The 15322-nt window shown below is 37.1% G+C and overlaps 1 protein-coding gene across 1 annotated transcript in view; it reads right to left on the bottom strand.

Moving 5' to 3' along the window:
- TMPRSS15 (transmembrane serine protease 15) overlaps positions 1-15322 on the bottom strand; it is a 142999-nt gene that overhangs the window by 33162 nt on the left and 94515 nt on the right. Inside the window, 1 exon segment of the mRNA NM_174439.2 lies at positions 2367-2462. Within this exon segment, the coding sequence (NP_776864.1) occupies positions 2367-2462 (96 nt within the window).

The following is a 15322-nucleotide window of genomic DNA, read 5'->3' as shown; positions in this document are numbered from 1 at the left end:
ATTGAGATGCAGAAGATGCAGTTTCGATCCCTGGGTCAGAAGATTCCCTGGAGTAAATAATAGCAACCCACTCCAGTATTCTTGCCTGGAAAATTCATTCTTGCCTGGACAGGGGAGCCTGGCAGGCTACAGTCCGTGGGGTCACAAAGAGTTGGACATGATTGAGCGACTGAGGGGTAAAGTGTTGATAAGCACTCTACATCCTGTATCTAGAACACATTCTCAACCAACATGTATCAAATCAAAATTTGCTTATCTAGGACTAGCAGACAAAGAAAAAGGAAGCCTAGTACTGGAAGTAGCGCAATTCTACATTTCCAGTTATATCAGGTCAAGTTGCTTCTGTAGTTAGAAGAATCATCCTCCTTGATATCCTCTTCTTTTTCTTATTTTTTTATTTTGACCACTAATGAAAGAGCATTTTCAAAACATCAGATTACACGGGGGCAATAAACCTGTCTCTTCAAAAAATAAATAAGTATATTAACAAATTAACTAAGTGCAAATATATCTGATTTCCTGCCAACCCAGTATATGTGGCTAATCAAGAAAGAGATTAAGAATGCCCTGGCTTATTGATGTGCTGAAAGTTTCAAGTATCTCTGTCTATAAATGGTATCTCTTTCAAATAACACAAACGTACATACAATTGAGACATCAATGTACAATGATCCTGGTATTTTGTTGGTAAGCATAGAATAACCTAGTTTTATTTTAAACATGCATATAATTAATATGAAAATATTTAACATTTTTCCCTTTTTTCCTAACTCATCCTTAAATATTTGTAAAATATAAATGAGAGGCATTCTCAACATACAAGCTGCTCAACATCTGTAATGGTAATGTAAATTTAGACATGCCTTATAAAAAGGAAATCTATGAAAGGAGATCTTGTGGATTCTTTGCTTCATCCCCGATGAGACTAATAATATCAGCTAAGGCTGTGCAAGCATTCATATAAAGTATTCAACTGCAAAGTACTTTGGTACTAAAAGTACTCCTTTAACAATTTGTTTTACTGGTTGAACTTACAGAAATGGCAACTTTTCATGAATAGCTGAATAATTATATAATTTCACTTTTCACCATTTAATACGTTAAACCAAAGCTACAACCTACTGTACCAGCAATAATGTCTTAAATTCTTATAGTTATAGTCTTTTCTTAAAGTTACTTTCTCCACCCACCCACAAGCTGGCCTTTAGTGGAGCTGTAAAATTTGAAGCCAATTCAACTGAAGTTATCATTAATACCCAAACAGAAGAAATGACATAATCTAAGCTAAAACAGATATTTGAATACAGGAAAGATGCTGCTTTTAAAACATGAGTAAAAGCAAACCTAATTTTAAAGAGTAAAAGAGAAATGCAGACACGACTTAGAGTCTGGATTCCTTCAGTTAATATCCATGTTCTGTTTACTAAGAAAAGGCTTCCCAGGTTGATCTAGTGGTAAAGAACTCCCCTGGCAATCCACTCCAGTATTCTTGCCTGAAAAATCTCACAGGCAGAGGAGTCTGGTAGGCTACAGTCCATAGGATCACAAAGAGTTTGACAACTGAAGCAACTTAGCATGAACACATTTGCCAGGAAAAAGAATACTGTGCTTTTTGTTTTTCTTTCTTCTCTTTTGATGATACATACTGGCATCACTCTTTTTAGTCTGTCCAACATGTACTTATTTATCTCAACTCTCACGATTTAAGTCGCTCAGTCGTGTCCGACTCTGCGACCCCATGGACTATAGCCTATCAGGCTCCTCCATCCATGGGATTTTCCAGGCAAGAGTGCTGGAGTGGATTGCCATTTCCTTCTCCAGGGGATCTTCCCAACCCAGGAATCGAACCCGGGTCTCCCGCATTGCAGGCAGACGCTTTACCGTCTGAGCACCAGGGAAGCCTTCTATGGGATTTACTTTTTTTTATTTTGTTTTATTTTTAAACTTTACAATATTGTATTGGTTTTGCCAAATATCGAAATGAATCCGCCACAGGTATACATGTGTTCCCCATCCTGAACCCTCCTGCCTCCTCCCTCCCCAAACCATCCCTCTGGGTTGTTCCATTACTTTTTTTAAATCCAAGAATAGGGATAAAAAAGATATTGAAGTAAAACTTTTTGAATCTCTGGGTGCTATTTAGTTACACTACAATACTTCATTTGACCATCTTACCATGTATATGGATTAGGTAATGTTATCCAATAGGATGGATTAGATACTGCTTGAAATTATCTGAATAACAAAGAGTTAAATACCTTTCAAAATTATATGGCCAGTATGCGATGGCTTCAAAATCTGAATGGCTTTGAAATCTATTATTTGGTCCATGTACATCTCATCAAAGAACACATTTTGTAACCTACCTTGGCGTTAGTATTAAGCTGCCATTAGGTGCTGTGTTTAAATTTACATATGGTCCACCTCCAGTAGAAAAGGTTGGCACGGATGAGTTTCCAGTCCTAGGGAAAAACCCATGAACAAAATAAAAATACAAACAAACAAACAAAAACATAAATTAAATTACTAGTTATTTAATGCTGTGGATATTGAAGTAAACTATGAAATTCCTGACAGATTAACATTTTAATACTCAACTTCAAGTGTTTTAATGTTTAAAAGAAGTTATAGATCTGTAGAAGAATTACTCACAATGACATAAATGTCATTTTAATGTTTGCATAATACTTCTGGTTCTTATTTGCCTGCTCATATATATTATTTAACTGAGTTAAGATCAGTGCATACATCACTTGAGTGTCTGAGTTTGTCATTTGAGTTTTTCTATGTTGTCCAGAAAGTTCCATAATGGTCAATTATAATGACAACTTCACAGACTTGCTGCACCATAATTTATTAAACATTTTTTCCTTTTGAGTGTAATTCACTTTTTAAGAACGTGCACATTGTCTAAGAATGCAGAAAAAGGAGATCTTCAGTGTTTACTTTAGTCGCTCTGTTCTTGATATTTTATTCAATGCAAAGCCTATTAATAACTATCTTAATTTAAAGTCAGAAGCTATGTGATTGTTCTAAAAGATGGAGTATGTAGCCTGGTCTTCTGAGTATCAACCAGGGAGCCAGAATGGGTTACACACCTTTATGTGACAAAAGACATTAAGTTACTGGCCTTTCTTGTCCTTGAAAGCCTATTATAGCCATTCTGTCAACTGTGAGCCTTCATGGATGATGTCTTTTAATTATCCACTCTTCCCTAGGCTTAGGCTGGAAACTTTTAGCTTCTAAGTTTTTAATATTTTTCCTGCCTTTTATTTATTCTAGATTTCAATCTTCATATAAACTATGCCTTTAGGCTAGAGACTTCCTGGTGCCTGCTCTCTCCTCCTGGCTGGCAGGGAGATGATGTGCTTCCTATCTTTTGGAATATCATTATGGACCCGCCCACTGCCTCTTCAAAAGACGGTCCAGTGTCTTCCCCGGACGATAGTCAATGTTGAACATTTCCTAACTCTGTACACAGAGGAGATTCCAAGGAAGACTCATGGCTGTTATGATCAGTAAGAGGAAAAGAACTAAGGAGAGGGTGTTTCCTCTCTCTTTCAGGTCAGACAATACCTTTAAGACTGAAAGTGTCTAGTAGCTTTCATCCACTGAACAGAAAGCTGGAACAATGAAACTCCTATGTAATGTCCCAGAATTTAGCACTTGCACTTTCATTTTATAAACAGATGAAAGTAACTGAAGCACACAAATCAATGACCAGTCCTTTAATAAAATCTAAAATGGATTTACTGAAGGGAAAATGAGTCTTAGTACTATTATTGCTAAAGTTTAATATATTCATTCCATGCAGGAAGAATAATTATTTTTTTAAAGACTTATATAAAATATAGTTGTTATAGCTCAGAAAAGAAAACAGGAATAAAGATATCCAAAGAAAAGGAAAACATTCACTTAAGAAGATAAACGCACCTCAGTGTTAACAGGAGTATTATCTACAATAACCAAAATATGGAAGCAACCTATGTGCCCATGAACAGGTGAATGGATACAAAAGAATAAAATTTTGCCAACTGTGACAAAATGGATGGACCTAAGCAATCTGTTTAAGGCACTGATAAATTAACTCATAAATCAGGATCCACAAAATGAATATCACCCAGGGGCCTGGTCCATGTCACAAATCTAAATCTAAGTCAACCTGCACTTACAGGAAGTGCTTCACTGTCAAGAAAATGTAACACCAGTCATAATCCTCCAACTCAGGGTTAGCTGGCTCCACTCAGTTTCTCAGTCGTGTCCGACTCTTTGCGACCCCATGGACTGCAGCACACCAGGCCTCCTTGTCCATCACCAACTCCCGGAGTTTAACCAAACTTATGTCCATTAAGTCAGTGATGCCATCCAACCATCTCATCCTCTGTCGTCCCCTTCTCCTCCTGCCTTCAATCTTTCCCAGCATCAGGGTCTTTTCAAATGAGTTAGCTCTTCACATCAGGTGGCCAAAGTATTGGAGTTTCAGCTTCAACATCAGTCCTACCAATGAACACTCAGGACTGATATCCTTTAGAATGAACTGGTTGGATCTCCTTGCATTCTAAGGGACTCTCAAGAGTCTCCTCCAACACCACAGTTCAAAAGCATCAATTCTTTGGTGCTCAGCTTTCTATATAGTCCAACTCTCACATCCATACATGACCACTGGAAAAACCATAGCCTTGACTAGATGGACATTTGTTGGCAAAGTAATGTCTCTGCTTTTTAATATGCTGTCTAGGTTGGTCATAACTTTCCTCCCAAGGAGGAAGCGTCTTTTAATTTCATGGCTGCAATCACCATCTGCAGTGATTTTGGAGCCCCCCAAAATAAAGTCAGCTACTGTTTCCACTGTTTTCCCATCTATTTGCCATGAAGTGACAGGACCAGATGCCATGATCTTAGTTTTCTGAATGTTGAGCTTTAAGCCACCGTTTTCACACTCCTCTTTCACTTTCACCAAGAGGCTCTTTAGTTCTTCATTTTCTGCCTTAGCTGGCTCACCTTACCCTAGAAAATAGGACCTGGCAGCCTGTCAGCCTATAAGGAAATCCTTGGCCTTTTAGCCAGTGGTACTCTGTTTCTCCCTTGCCTCTTCTAACATTCTATAAAACTCATTCTTGCCCCAAATCCCTCAGTAATAGTGCTCCACCACTTGTGAGACATTGTCCCCTCCTATCTATGGGCTATTTTTTCTTGAATGCATGTGTACGTGTGTGCTCAGTCATGTCTGACTCTTTGAAACCCCATGGACTAGCCTGCCAGGCTCCTCTGTTCATGGGATTCTCCAGGCAAGAATACTGACGTGGGTGGTCATTTCCTTCTCCAGAGGATCTTCCTGACCCAGGGATCAAACCCGCATCTCCTGCGTCTCTTGCATTGCAAGTGGATTCTTTATCACTGAATCACTGGGGGAAGTCCTTCTCCTTGAATAAAAGACATCAACTTGTTATTAAATTGGTTTAGTTTTGTCATTTTACAGTGACTACATGGGGGAACATTTAGAAGAGTTAGTCATTAAAAATACACATTGAGGTTGTGGAGTTAAGGCTTCCTTTGTCTCTGGCTGCTTTTAGTCTATTGCTTAGTTGTCTTTTAAAGATAGATCCTGAGGGGATGTATTAATTTCTGTGGAAATTCAAAGCAAAGTCTAAGCAAAATGAAATTGAAAAAAATATTGAAAAATATTTATAAATCAGTTTTTAATCTAATAGCTGTTTATCACACATCTACCACTGGCACTGCACTGTGGTGGGATTTTCAGTTACATTTTTAACACAAGCCTGTTCTAGAAGAAAGGAGACTAGAGGCAAAGCTTTAAGGATGAAGAATATTTAGTAAATGCTGAATGTTCTACCTGGGATTCTCAAGTACTGTTCCATAGTTACGTTTTCACTAGCTGGCTGAGAAAAATAGATTATGTATGTATGTGGACAAAATGACACACGTCAAGCTTGTATTCTAAGCTTGCGTTCTAAATTTGTAAACTCAAACTTTATATGAGAAAAAAACTGCAGTTAATGGTGCATGTATATTGTTTTGGGTTACTCAGAACAACTGGGTAAAACATTCTTTTGGAAAAAACTTCTAAAGTACTCACATAATTCATTTTTATTGTAAATATTGATATCAGCAACCTAAGGGTGGTGTATAGAGCCCATGGGTTCATACAAACATTTCCAGGCATCAGTGCTGGATATTAAAAGTTAGAATTTAATATGAGAGAGAGTATCTGCATTTCTAACCCTGCCAAGCTGAACTCACCTTTTTCAAACCAAACATGATGTCTTCCAACTGGTATTCACAATAAACAAAATATAAGCAGCAGAGGAAGTTTATGATAAACTATTTCTTATTTTAGAAAATGATGGAGATGATAAGGATACATTTAAAATATCCTTGGCAAAATAAAACGTTGGCAACCATATGTTAAGTCACTATTTAGTTCATAGAAACAAAATCTCAGAACTGAGCAGTTGAACTGTTGAGAATATATTATATTAAGTTCTTTAATTAAAGCATGTAACTGAGGCACTCCCTGACTCAGTTTCCTCTTTGCAAGAAAACTAGTTGTTCACATTTAGAGAGGCATTCTGTCAAGATTACAACTGGAGTTTGCATTTTTTTTTTAATTCTGAAAAGGTCCCAGCTCTGCAGATTTAGATAACTCTGTGCATATTTGCATAACTGTTTGAAATCTGCAGTTTGGTGCCACATAAAAATGCATCTACATAGCATCACCTTGATGACATGGTAATGCCTCCTGACTGCCTATTTCGAAGACTTTATTACCATTTTTATACGTTGTGCACCCTCAAAGGGCTCCCCTGGCTTCAGGGGAACCTTATTCTCTGTGAGTAAAGAAGCATATAAATGCAACCCACCATCATTATTTTTGAGGTCATATATGGAGTATAAAAATACACTCAGAGAGGAATTCTAGAGAGAAAAAGAAGCCTATCCCAAGGCGTCTTGCACGGTATTAAATCTTCTGCCTCTCTTCTCAGGTCTCTTGGAGGTTTCCTCTCTTTTGTCTCCCTCCTTAGACTGTGTATGCTGTGATAAGAATTCCTCCCTGAAGCTGGAGCTTAGGTAGGGATGTTTTAAGCTTTGGACTCACTAAAGCTGCAAAGAATAATAACAAATGTTGCAAATGCTGCAGTCAGGCACTGTAGCTCATTTCACACCCCAAAAGGTTTAAGTAATGAATGGAACCAGATGGGATTAGTTTGAAAATGGTTTAGGAGAAGAATGGGCCTTCCCTTTCAATGGGAGGGAAAGAGGGGGATCGATTTGGCAGGACAGAAGGTAGGAGAGAGCATTTTAATAGGCAGGGGAAGGGTGAATGAAAGGAATTTGAGGCAATGGATGGCAAACCATCCCACTAGGAGAGTGGGGACAGGTTGGCAATTCCATAAGCATCATGACTGAATTGGACACATTGTAACTAAAATAGCTTATTCATTTAACACATTTATAACAACTCACCTAGCACTTACCCAGCCATATGTTAGCTCTTAGAAAACAAGTAAGCTTTATTAATTTTAGATTTTCTGATCCCAACTCGAAATTTCATGACACACAAAAGGAAAAAAAAATTTTCTTCCCCTGATCAATTTACCCCTTTGTACAAGCTACTGTATTAAGAAGCAGAGAGAAATTGATAGGGTCAGTCTGGTAGCCACTCTCTACCATATTAATGGTATTTGCAAAGAGACAAACTCCTGGTATTTCCTACTAAAAACCAAAAACATGGCTGAGAGAAGTGATACTTCGATCATGGGAGAGGGGATCTCTGTGGACAGCATCTTGGATACAATGATCTTAATCCCTTGTACTATATTCTTGATTCAATTGTAACATTGTTTTCTCAGTCATTGCCATTTATTTATCTTTGAACAAGAGGTATATGATATACAGCTCCATGTTTACTATAAATTTTTCTTAGTGCATGCTTTTTAATGCCTTACTACATTTTAAGGTCATACATGCAAAATTTCCTTTAGAATTGAGGGTTCAGAAGAAATCTGTCTTCCTATGGATGGAACTGGTATTATTCAACTTATCTCATAATTAAAATTATGCAGTTTTTAATGTTTTCTTTTTGGCATGGATTTCCAGGAAATCTAAAACACATGTATTAGTAATTGTGGTGACTCTGTATATTGTATCTATTTGGTTCCTTCTTTCTTAGACCTTATTTACTTTTCTAGTGTATTAACTTTACCACATATACTCTGTTATAAGTCAATGCAGTTTCTTTTGAAAAGATAAGAGTGTAAAGAAAAGAAGAGAGAATGGAAGGAAATAGAGATGAAAAGTTGAGGGGAATAAGGAAGTGAAGACGAAAGCAAAAAAAAATAAGGAAGAAAGAAAGAAAAAGAGGAAGGTATAATTAAAGGAAAGGAGAAAAAAGTATAGTATCCCACTTGATTTCATCAATTTAATCCAAAATTGTCCTTGATCTCAAAAAATATACCATGTTGTTTACAGTTTGATCAGTTGGAAATAATTTTTAGGAGGGAGGCTAAATGAACAAGGAGATTCCCTTTTGGCTAAGTGGTAAAGAACCCGTCTGCCAAAGCGGGAAATGCAGGTTCCATCCCTGGGTAGAGAAGATCTCTGGAGAAGGAAATGGCCACCCAGGCCAGTATTTTTGCCTGAGAAATCCCATAGACAGAGGCGCCTTGGTGGGCTACAGTCAGTGGCCTCGCAAAAGAGTTGGACACGACTTACGGCTGACTGAATAACAACAACAGAATGAATAAGAAAATGCTTGTTATTCATTCAAGGAATGACAGTTTTCTCCTGCCTTTATCTGTTTCTATTTTAGAATATAGACACCTTCCTCTCTCTCTGCAACAACAGTATTTAAGGGAATGGTGAAAGATATTTTGGTTTGGGGAAAACTATAATATTTGTTATTTTTATGCAACCATCTTTAAGTGAAGAAAAAAGCCTTCAATTAAAAAAGCAGAAACAGCAACAAAAACCAAATGAAAACCCCCCAACTCTGCAACAGGCTTTTGTAGACTAGACAACTGAGTTGCAGAAAATTTATTGGTAGATGATTCACAATTGACCAGAAGAAATTTTATCTCTTTATGTGTATAATTATATTCTCAGCAATTTCCTTGCCTCATAAATTTCTCTGGGTTGCAAAATACTCATTCAAGTTTAAGTCAAAATAAAAGTTAAAGACAACAAAGAGTTTGCTCCCTACATTGAATTAATAAAAATAAGTGATTTCTTATAAAAGAATCCTTTATTTTCCGATAATATGCTTTCAAATACTTACTAGGGTACATCAGGAATGAATTTTTCCCAAGCAAGCAATAATACCAACCTGTGTTGAAATCTTAGCCTTGATTTTTTTTCTTTTTTCTAAAAAAAAAATACCATTTTAATGATGTCCTACTTACAGTGGTCTTTTTAAACTCTAATTTGATCTACTGAGCGAAAAGTTTTCCAGAGAAGTTAAAAGAAGTTAGTGTCAGAATGAAAAGCTGAGGAATCCCCTGGATTAAGCCAGAGTTGACCTGCACACAGGGAAGCTAAACCTGCATGTCGGGGCTTCTGGGGTGGTGCTGGTGGTAAAGAACACAGCTGTCAATGCGTGAGAAGTAAGAGAGGAGGGTTTGATCCCTGTTTCGGCAAGATCCCTGGAGGAGGACATGGCAACCCACAACAGAATATTTGCCTGGAGAATTCCATGGACAGAGGAGCCTGGCAGGCTATAGACTACAAGGGTCGCAAAGAGTCAGATACGACTTAGCACACATGTTCTTAGTAGGAGAAAAAATGTATAATTATTTTTAACTTTGTTTTTAATACCAGATGAAATCAAACTGCCAAACTTCAGAGATGTTTTGTATAATTTCTATGTTTTCTACTGAAACACATATACAAGGTTTCTTGGGTTCTTTTGATATGACAGTTCTACTTTCCTGTAGTAGGAGAATCATCCAGCATTCTTGAAAGAACCAAGACCTCTGGCTCTTCCTCTAGCCAAAATTCCAGCCTGAGTTCTATGGAGCCCCTAGCAATTCATGATAACATGTAGCCAGTTTATAGTTGGAGGAGAAATAATGACATCTTTATTTTTACTAACTTGTAATTGAAACACAGTCTTTATTTCTGCTGCAAATGTAGGTGACTAACCACAATATTATTAGCAGCACCTATAATTTTGTCACCAAGACAAATTACACATATCTTCAGATCTTAGTGCATTCTTCTAAAAATATCACTTACGCTCATCTTTGATAGCACAGCAATCATTAGAATCACCAATATATCTTATTTACTCTCTTAAAAAAGAAATATATAATATCATACTATATTTTTAACACTTTGATAGCTTTTTCAATGAAATGAATTTCCTTCAAAATTATGTGTATTTTACTCTTTTGCAACTTAAAAAAACCTACCTAAGAAGAGGTTGGTAAGTTCCACCAGACTGCCAGAAATGTTCATGACACATAGAAGAAGGTTAAGGACAACCACACTTTGATAGTGACTCTCAAACTATACAGAGCATCAGAATCACCTTAAGGGCTTATTCAAATACAAATTGTCGGTCTCTGTTCTAGACTTTCAGATGGGTGGGTCTGAGGTGGGGCTCCAGAATGTAAATTTCTATACATGCATCCAGGTGGTTGTTACAGATGCTGCTAATTCTTTTTTATCGTATTTTTTAATTTAATTTTTATTTTATATTGAGGGATAGTTGATTAGTTGATTTGCAATGCTGTGTTAGTTTCAGATATACAACAAAGTGATTCAGTTTTATACATACACTCATTCTTTTTCAGATTCTTTTGCCATGTAGGTTATTACAGAATATTGAATAGAGTTCCCTGCGTTATACAGTACATCCTTGTTGATTATCTATTTTACATATAATAGTGTGTATATGTTAATCCCAAACTCCTACTTTATCCCTCCCCTCAGCCTTTCCCCTTTGGTAACCATACGTTTGTTTTCAGAGTTTGTGAATCTCTTTCTGTTTTGTAAATATGATCATGTGTATCATCTTTTTAGTTTTCACATATAAGTGATATCGTATAATATTTGTCTTTCTTAAAATTTACTTGATGGAGGTATAGTTGATTTATAAAATTCTGTTAATTTCTGATGTAAAGAAAAGTGATTCAGCTACTAATTTGATTTTAAAATGAAGCACTGGGAACCGATGACCTAGACCACCCTGAACCTGAATGTCTGGGAACATGACTGGGTGATTTTAATGTATCATCAGGTTTGGGAAGTGCTGATCCAGCTCTTGGGTATACTTGTTTTCATGCCCTTGCCCATAGCAGATATAATTACCTACCACTGTGTTTTCTACATCTTTGTGAGATGATATGCCTATTACAGATTAATCTTAGGAAGTTATAAATTATTATAGTTTGCTATTATTTTCTCTTTGCTTATTTTTAATTAATGTATTTCTCATTCTAAAACAGGAAAAAAAATCAGAGCTACAAATTTCAACTCAGGCAAATTATTAGCTTTTTAGCTTGGTCAGTTAAACCAAGTAAAATAAAATTTTTTTTACCATTTTGCCCATAGCCCCTCCTATCCAACTAGCCCACTGCCTCAACCATTCCACCCAAGGAACATAGCTAAGAATAAAATTAAAATTTTCTTGCATGTTGAACTTGTAAATTAAAATTTTAAAATAACAGAAAACATTTATTTTTTGTATAAAGTTAGCAAATTAAAAAATCATTTAAATTTGAGGTAGCAGTTATACTTTTTCTACTAATCCCTATATCTAATCTTTGCTGTTTTTTTGTGTTAAGGCTTTGCCTTCATAGTTGAAAATTTGGGGATAGTGACAGAAAATATGTACAACAACAGGAGCATTATTTGTCTACCAATTTCTTAAACTAATAGGAAACACAGATTCTATTTTCAATTTTCTATGAACCTATTTTTAGTGCTAAATTGTGAATCCGAATTTGCTCTAGTGCTTACACAGGAAATTAAATTTTTTGGGCTCCAAAATCACTGCAGATGGGGACTGCAGCCATAAAATTAAAAGATGCTTACTCCTTAGAAGGAAAGTTATGTCCAACCTAGTTAACATATTCAAAAGCAGAGACATCACTTTGACAACAAAGGTCCGTCTAGTCAAGGCTATGGTTTTTGCTGTGGTCATGTATGGATGTGAGAGTTGGACTGTGAAGAAGGCTGAGCACCAAAGAATTGATGCTTTTGAACTGTGGTGTTGGAGAAGACTCTTGAGAGTCCCTTGGACTGCAAGGAGATCCAGCCAGTCCATTCTGAAGGAGATCAGCCCTGGGATTTCTTTGGAAGGAATGATGCTAAAGCTGAAACTCCAGTACTTTGGCCACCTCATGCGAAGAGGTGACTCATTGGAAAAGACTCTGATGCTGGGAGGGATTGGGGGCAGGAGGAGAAGGGGATGACAGAGGATGAGATGGCTGGATGGCATCACTGACTCGATGGACGTGAGTCTGAGTGAACTCCAGGAGTTGGTGATGGACAGGGAGGCCTGGCGTGCTGGGATTCATGGGGTCGCAAAGAATCGGACACGACTGAGCGACTGAACTGAACTGAACTGATGTATGTGAAACGTTAATTAAAAAAAATATTTACCACTCACCTCCCAACATTTTTAAAATACCTCTGAAATGGGAGAACATTGAAGTAATTCTATTTCTTATTTTGGGTTTCAGAATGAGAGGGTCAATTAGATGTTTTTGATATTTGAACTGAAGGTATCTAGTACAAGACTACTATGGGATTTAAAAATTAACATCAGTTCCTCATGGGGATACATACAGCTAATTCTATTTTTAAAATGTTAGCATTTCCTAAATTTTTAGAGCTTTATAGACCTGATGACTTCTTGATTTTAATGCCTTAGCAGAGCACATCAACTGCATCATTCATTTATTGGGTTAATAACAGGGTAGTGTGGTTTCCTAGGAAATATTCTAAAAATCACTGCTCAATATTTCTTTAACATTTATTCTTGCATCAGTCTAAAATGTTTTCTTTCATACTTTGATCAGAGACATGAAAATGTTATTCAAAATTCTTTTTACTTATGCAGCTATCAATGGTGGGGAATGAAAATATTTCATTAAAAACAGGAAAGCTGATGAAATCTGCCTCATATAATTTACTAGAACCTGTGGGGAATTGCATTTTGTACCCTAACTGTGTAAATAATCTTCAGAGGCTACAGTGCCCTTTTAATAAATTGACTCTTAAATTACTTTCCTCTATATGAAACACATCATTTTAAACACACTAAGGTTTCTTTTGTTAGCATGCACCAACCTAGACAAATTCGCATTAAGGCTGTAACTTTCTTTCAATTACTAGAGCACTAGGGAGACTAGTTAATAAGTGCTGGTCCAAAGATTAAAGTCTTTGCAGAGATTACCTGACTCATTTCTGAAGAGAGCCAAGTGCCTGACCTCATGAAAAACATTGTATTGAAGGCAGTGGGGTGTACTACTTGCTTAACACACACTAAAAAAAAATCTAGTTCTCTGTCCCTCTCTGTGACTGTGATCCATTAGAAATGAGGTCAGTGAACTAGAGAGTAAAATCTGGCTGGAGGTAAGAACTTGTAAATAGATAGTATATGGTTATGAGGAATTGGCCGTCATCTATACAGCTCAGGCCACTTTCTAGAAAGCTTTCTCTGATGTGCCCAAATTGAGTAGAGGTTCTCCTACAAGACATTGTATTTATCACAATATATTGCAATTCTCTATTTCTGTGTCTGTCTCTACCATATAAGCATTTAAAGTAAAAACTATTCTTATTTATCCAAAGACAAGACACATTATCATTGCCAATGCACAAACTTCTAATCTATGAGTAATCAAAATAATGTGTTTATATTAGCAACTGTTAGAAAAAATAATGAAGATAAATGTTCCCTTTCCAATATGCTCTTGCATGCAACTGGAGTCAGCTTTATGCTATCACTCAACATATTTTATTCAAATGCATTGAAAATATTTTTGGCAAAGAAGATCTTGATTACTTTCATCTTTCTAAAGGCTTCACCTTAACCCCAACATTGTCTCTTTGAGGGGACAGTTAGCTAAGGTTCACACATCACAGAGGAAAGAACACCTGTGTTGACAGTCATATAGTGATACTTGGTAATCTGTAACACAAGCTCCTGTACAGTCAAAGCCCAATCATCCAGGGCATTTAGGTCCGTCAACTGTGGTCACAAGGTCAAGGAGCCAATCTCCTTAGCCTAAGCTGTACTAAGTTCCTGAGTCTATAAAACAGCTCCTCAGGATGACTATCAAATTGAGTAGTGGAAGCAACTGTGGAAAATTCTTAAAGAGATGGGAATACCAGATCACCTCACCTGGTTCCTGAGAAATCTGTATGCAGGTCAAAAAGCAACAGTTAGAACTGGACATGGGACAACAGACTGGTTCCAAATTGGGAAAGAAGTACGTCAAAGCTGTTTATTGTCACCCTGCTTATTTAACTTCTATGCAGAGTACATCATGAGAAATGCTGGGCTGGATGACACAAGCTGGAATCAAGATTGCTGGGAGAAATATCAATAACCTCAGATATGCAGATGACACCACCCTTATGACAGAAAGCAAAGAAGAACTAAAGAGCCTCTTGATGAAAGTGGAAGAGGAGAGTGAAAAAGTTGGCTTAAAACTCAACATTCAGAAAATGAAGATTATGGCATCCAGTCCCATCACTTCATGCCAAATAGATGGGGAAACAATGGAAACAGTGAGAGACTTTATTTTTCTGGGCTCCAAAATCACTGCAGATGGTGATTGCAGCCATGAAATTAAAAGACACTTTCTACTTGGAAGAAAAATTATGACCAACCTAGACAGCATATTAAAAAGCAGAGACATTACTTTGCCAACAAAGGTCCGTCTAGTCAAAGCTATGGTTTTTCCAATAGTTATTCATGGATGTGTGTGTTGGACTATAAAGAAAGCTGAGTGCTGAAGAATTGATGCTTTTGAACTGTGGTGTTGGAGAAGACTCTTGAGAGTCCCTTGGACTGCAAGGAGATCCAACTAGTCCATCATAAAGGAAATCAGTCCTGGGTGTTCATTGGAAGGACTGATGCTGACGCTGAAACTCCAATACTTTGGCCACCCGATGCGAAGAACTGAGTCACTGGAAAAGACCCTGATGCTGGGAAAGATTGAAGGCAGGAGGAGAAGGGTACAACAGAGGATGAGATGGTTGGATGGCATCACTGACTCAATGGACACAAGTTTGAATAACTCTGGGACTTGGTGATTGACAGGGAGGCCTGGCGTGCTGCAGTCCATGG

The sequence above is a fragment of the Bos taurus genome, chromosome 1 (genome assembly GCF_002263795.3).
Source record: "Bos taurus isolate L1 Dominette 01449 registration number 42190680 breed Hereford chromosome 1, ARS-UCD2.0, whole genome shotgun sequence".
In the NCBI taxonomy this organism is placed as follows: Eukaryota; Metazoa; Chordata; class Mammalia; order Artiodactyla; family Bovidae; genus Bos; species Bos taurus.
Note: the sequence above shows the minus strand (reverse complement) of the source record. Positions and strands in the feature narration are given on the sequence as shown.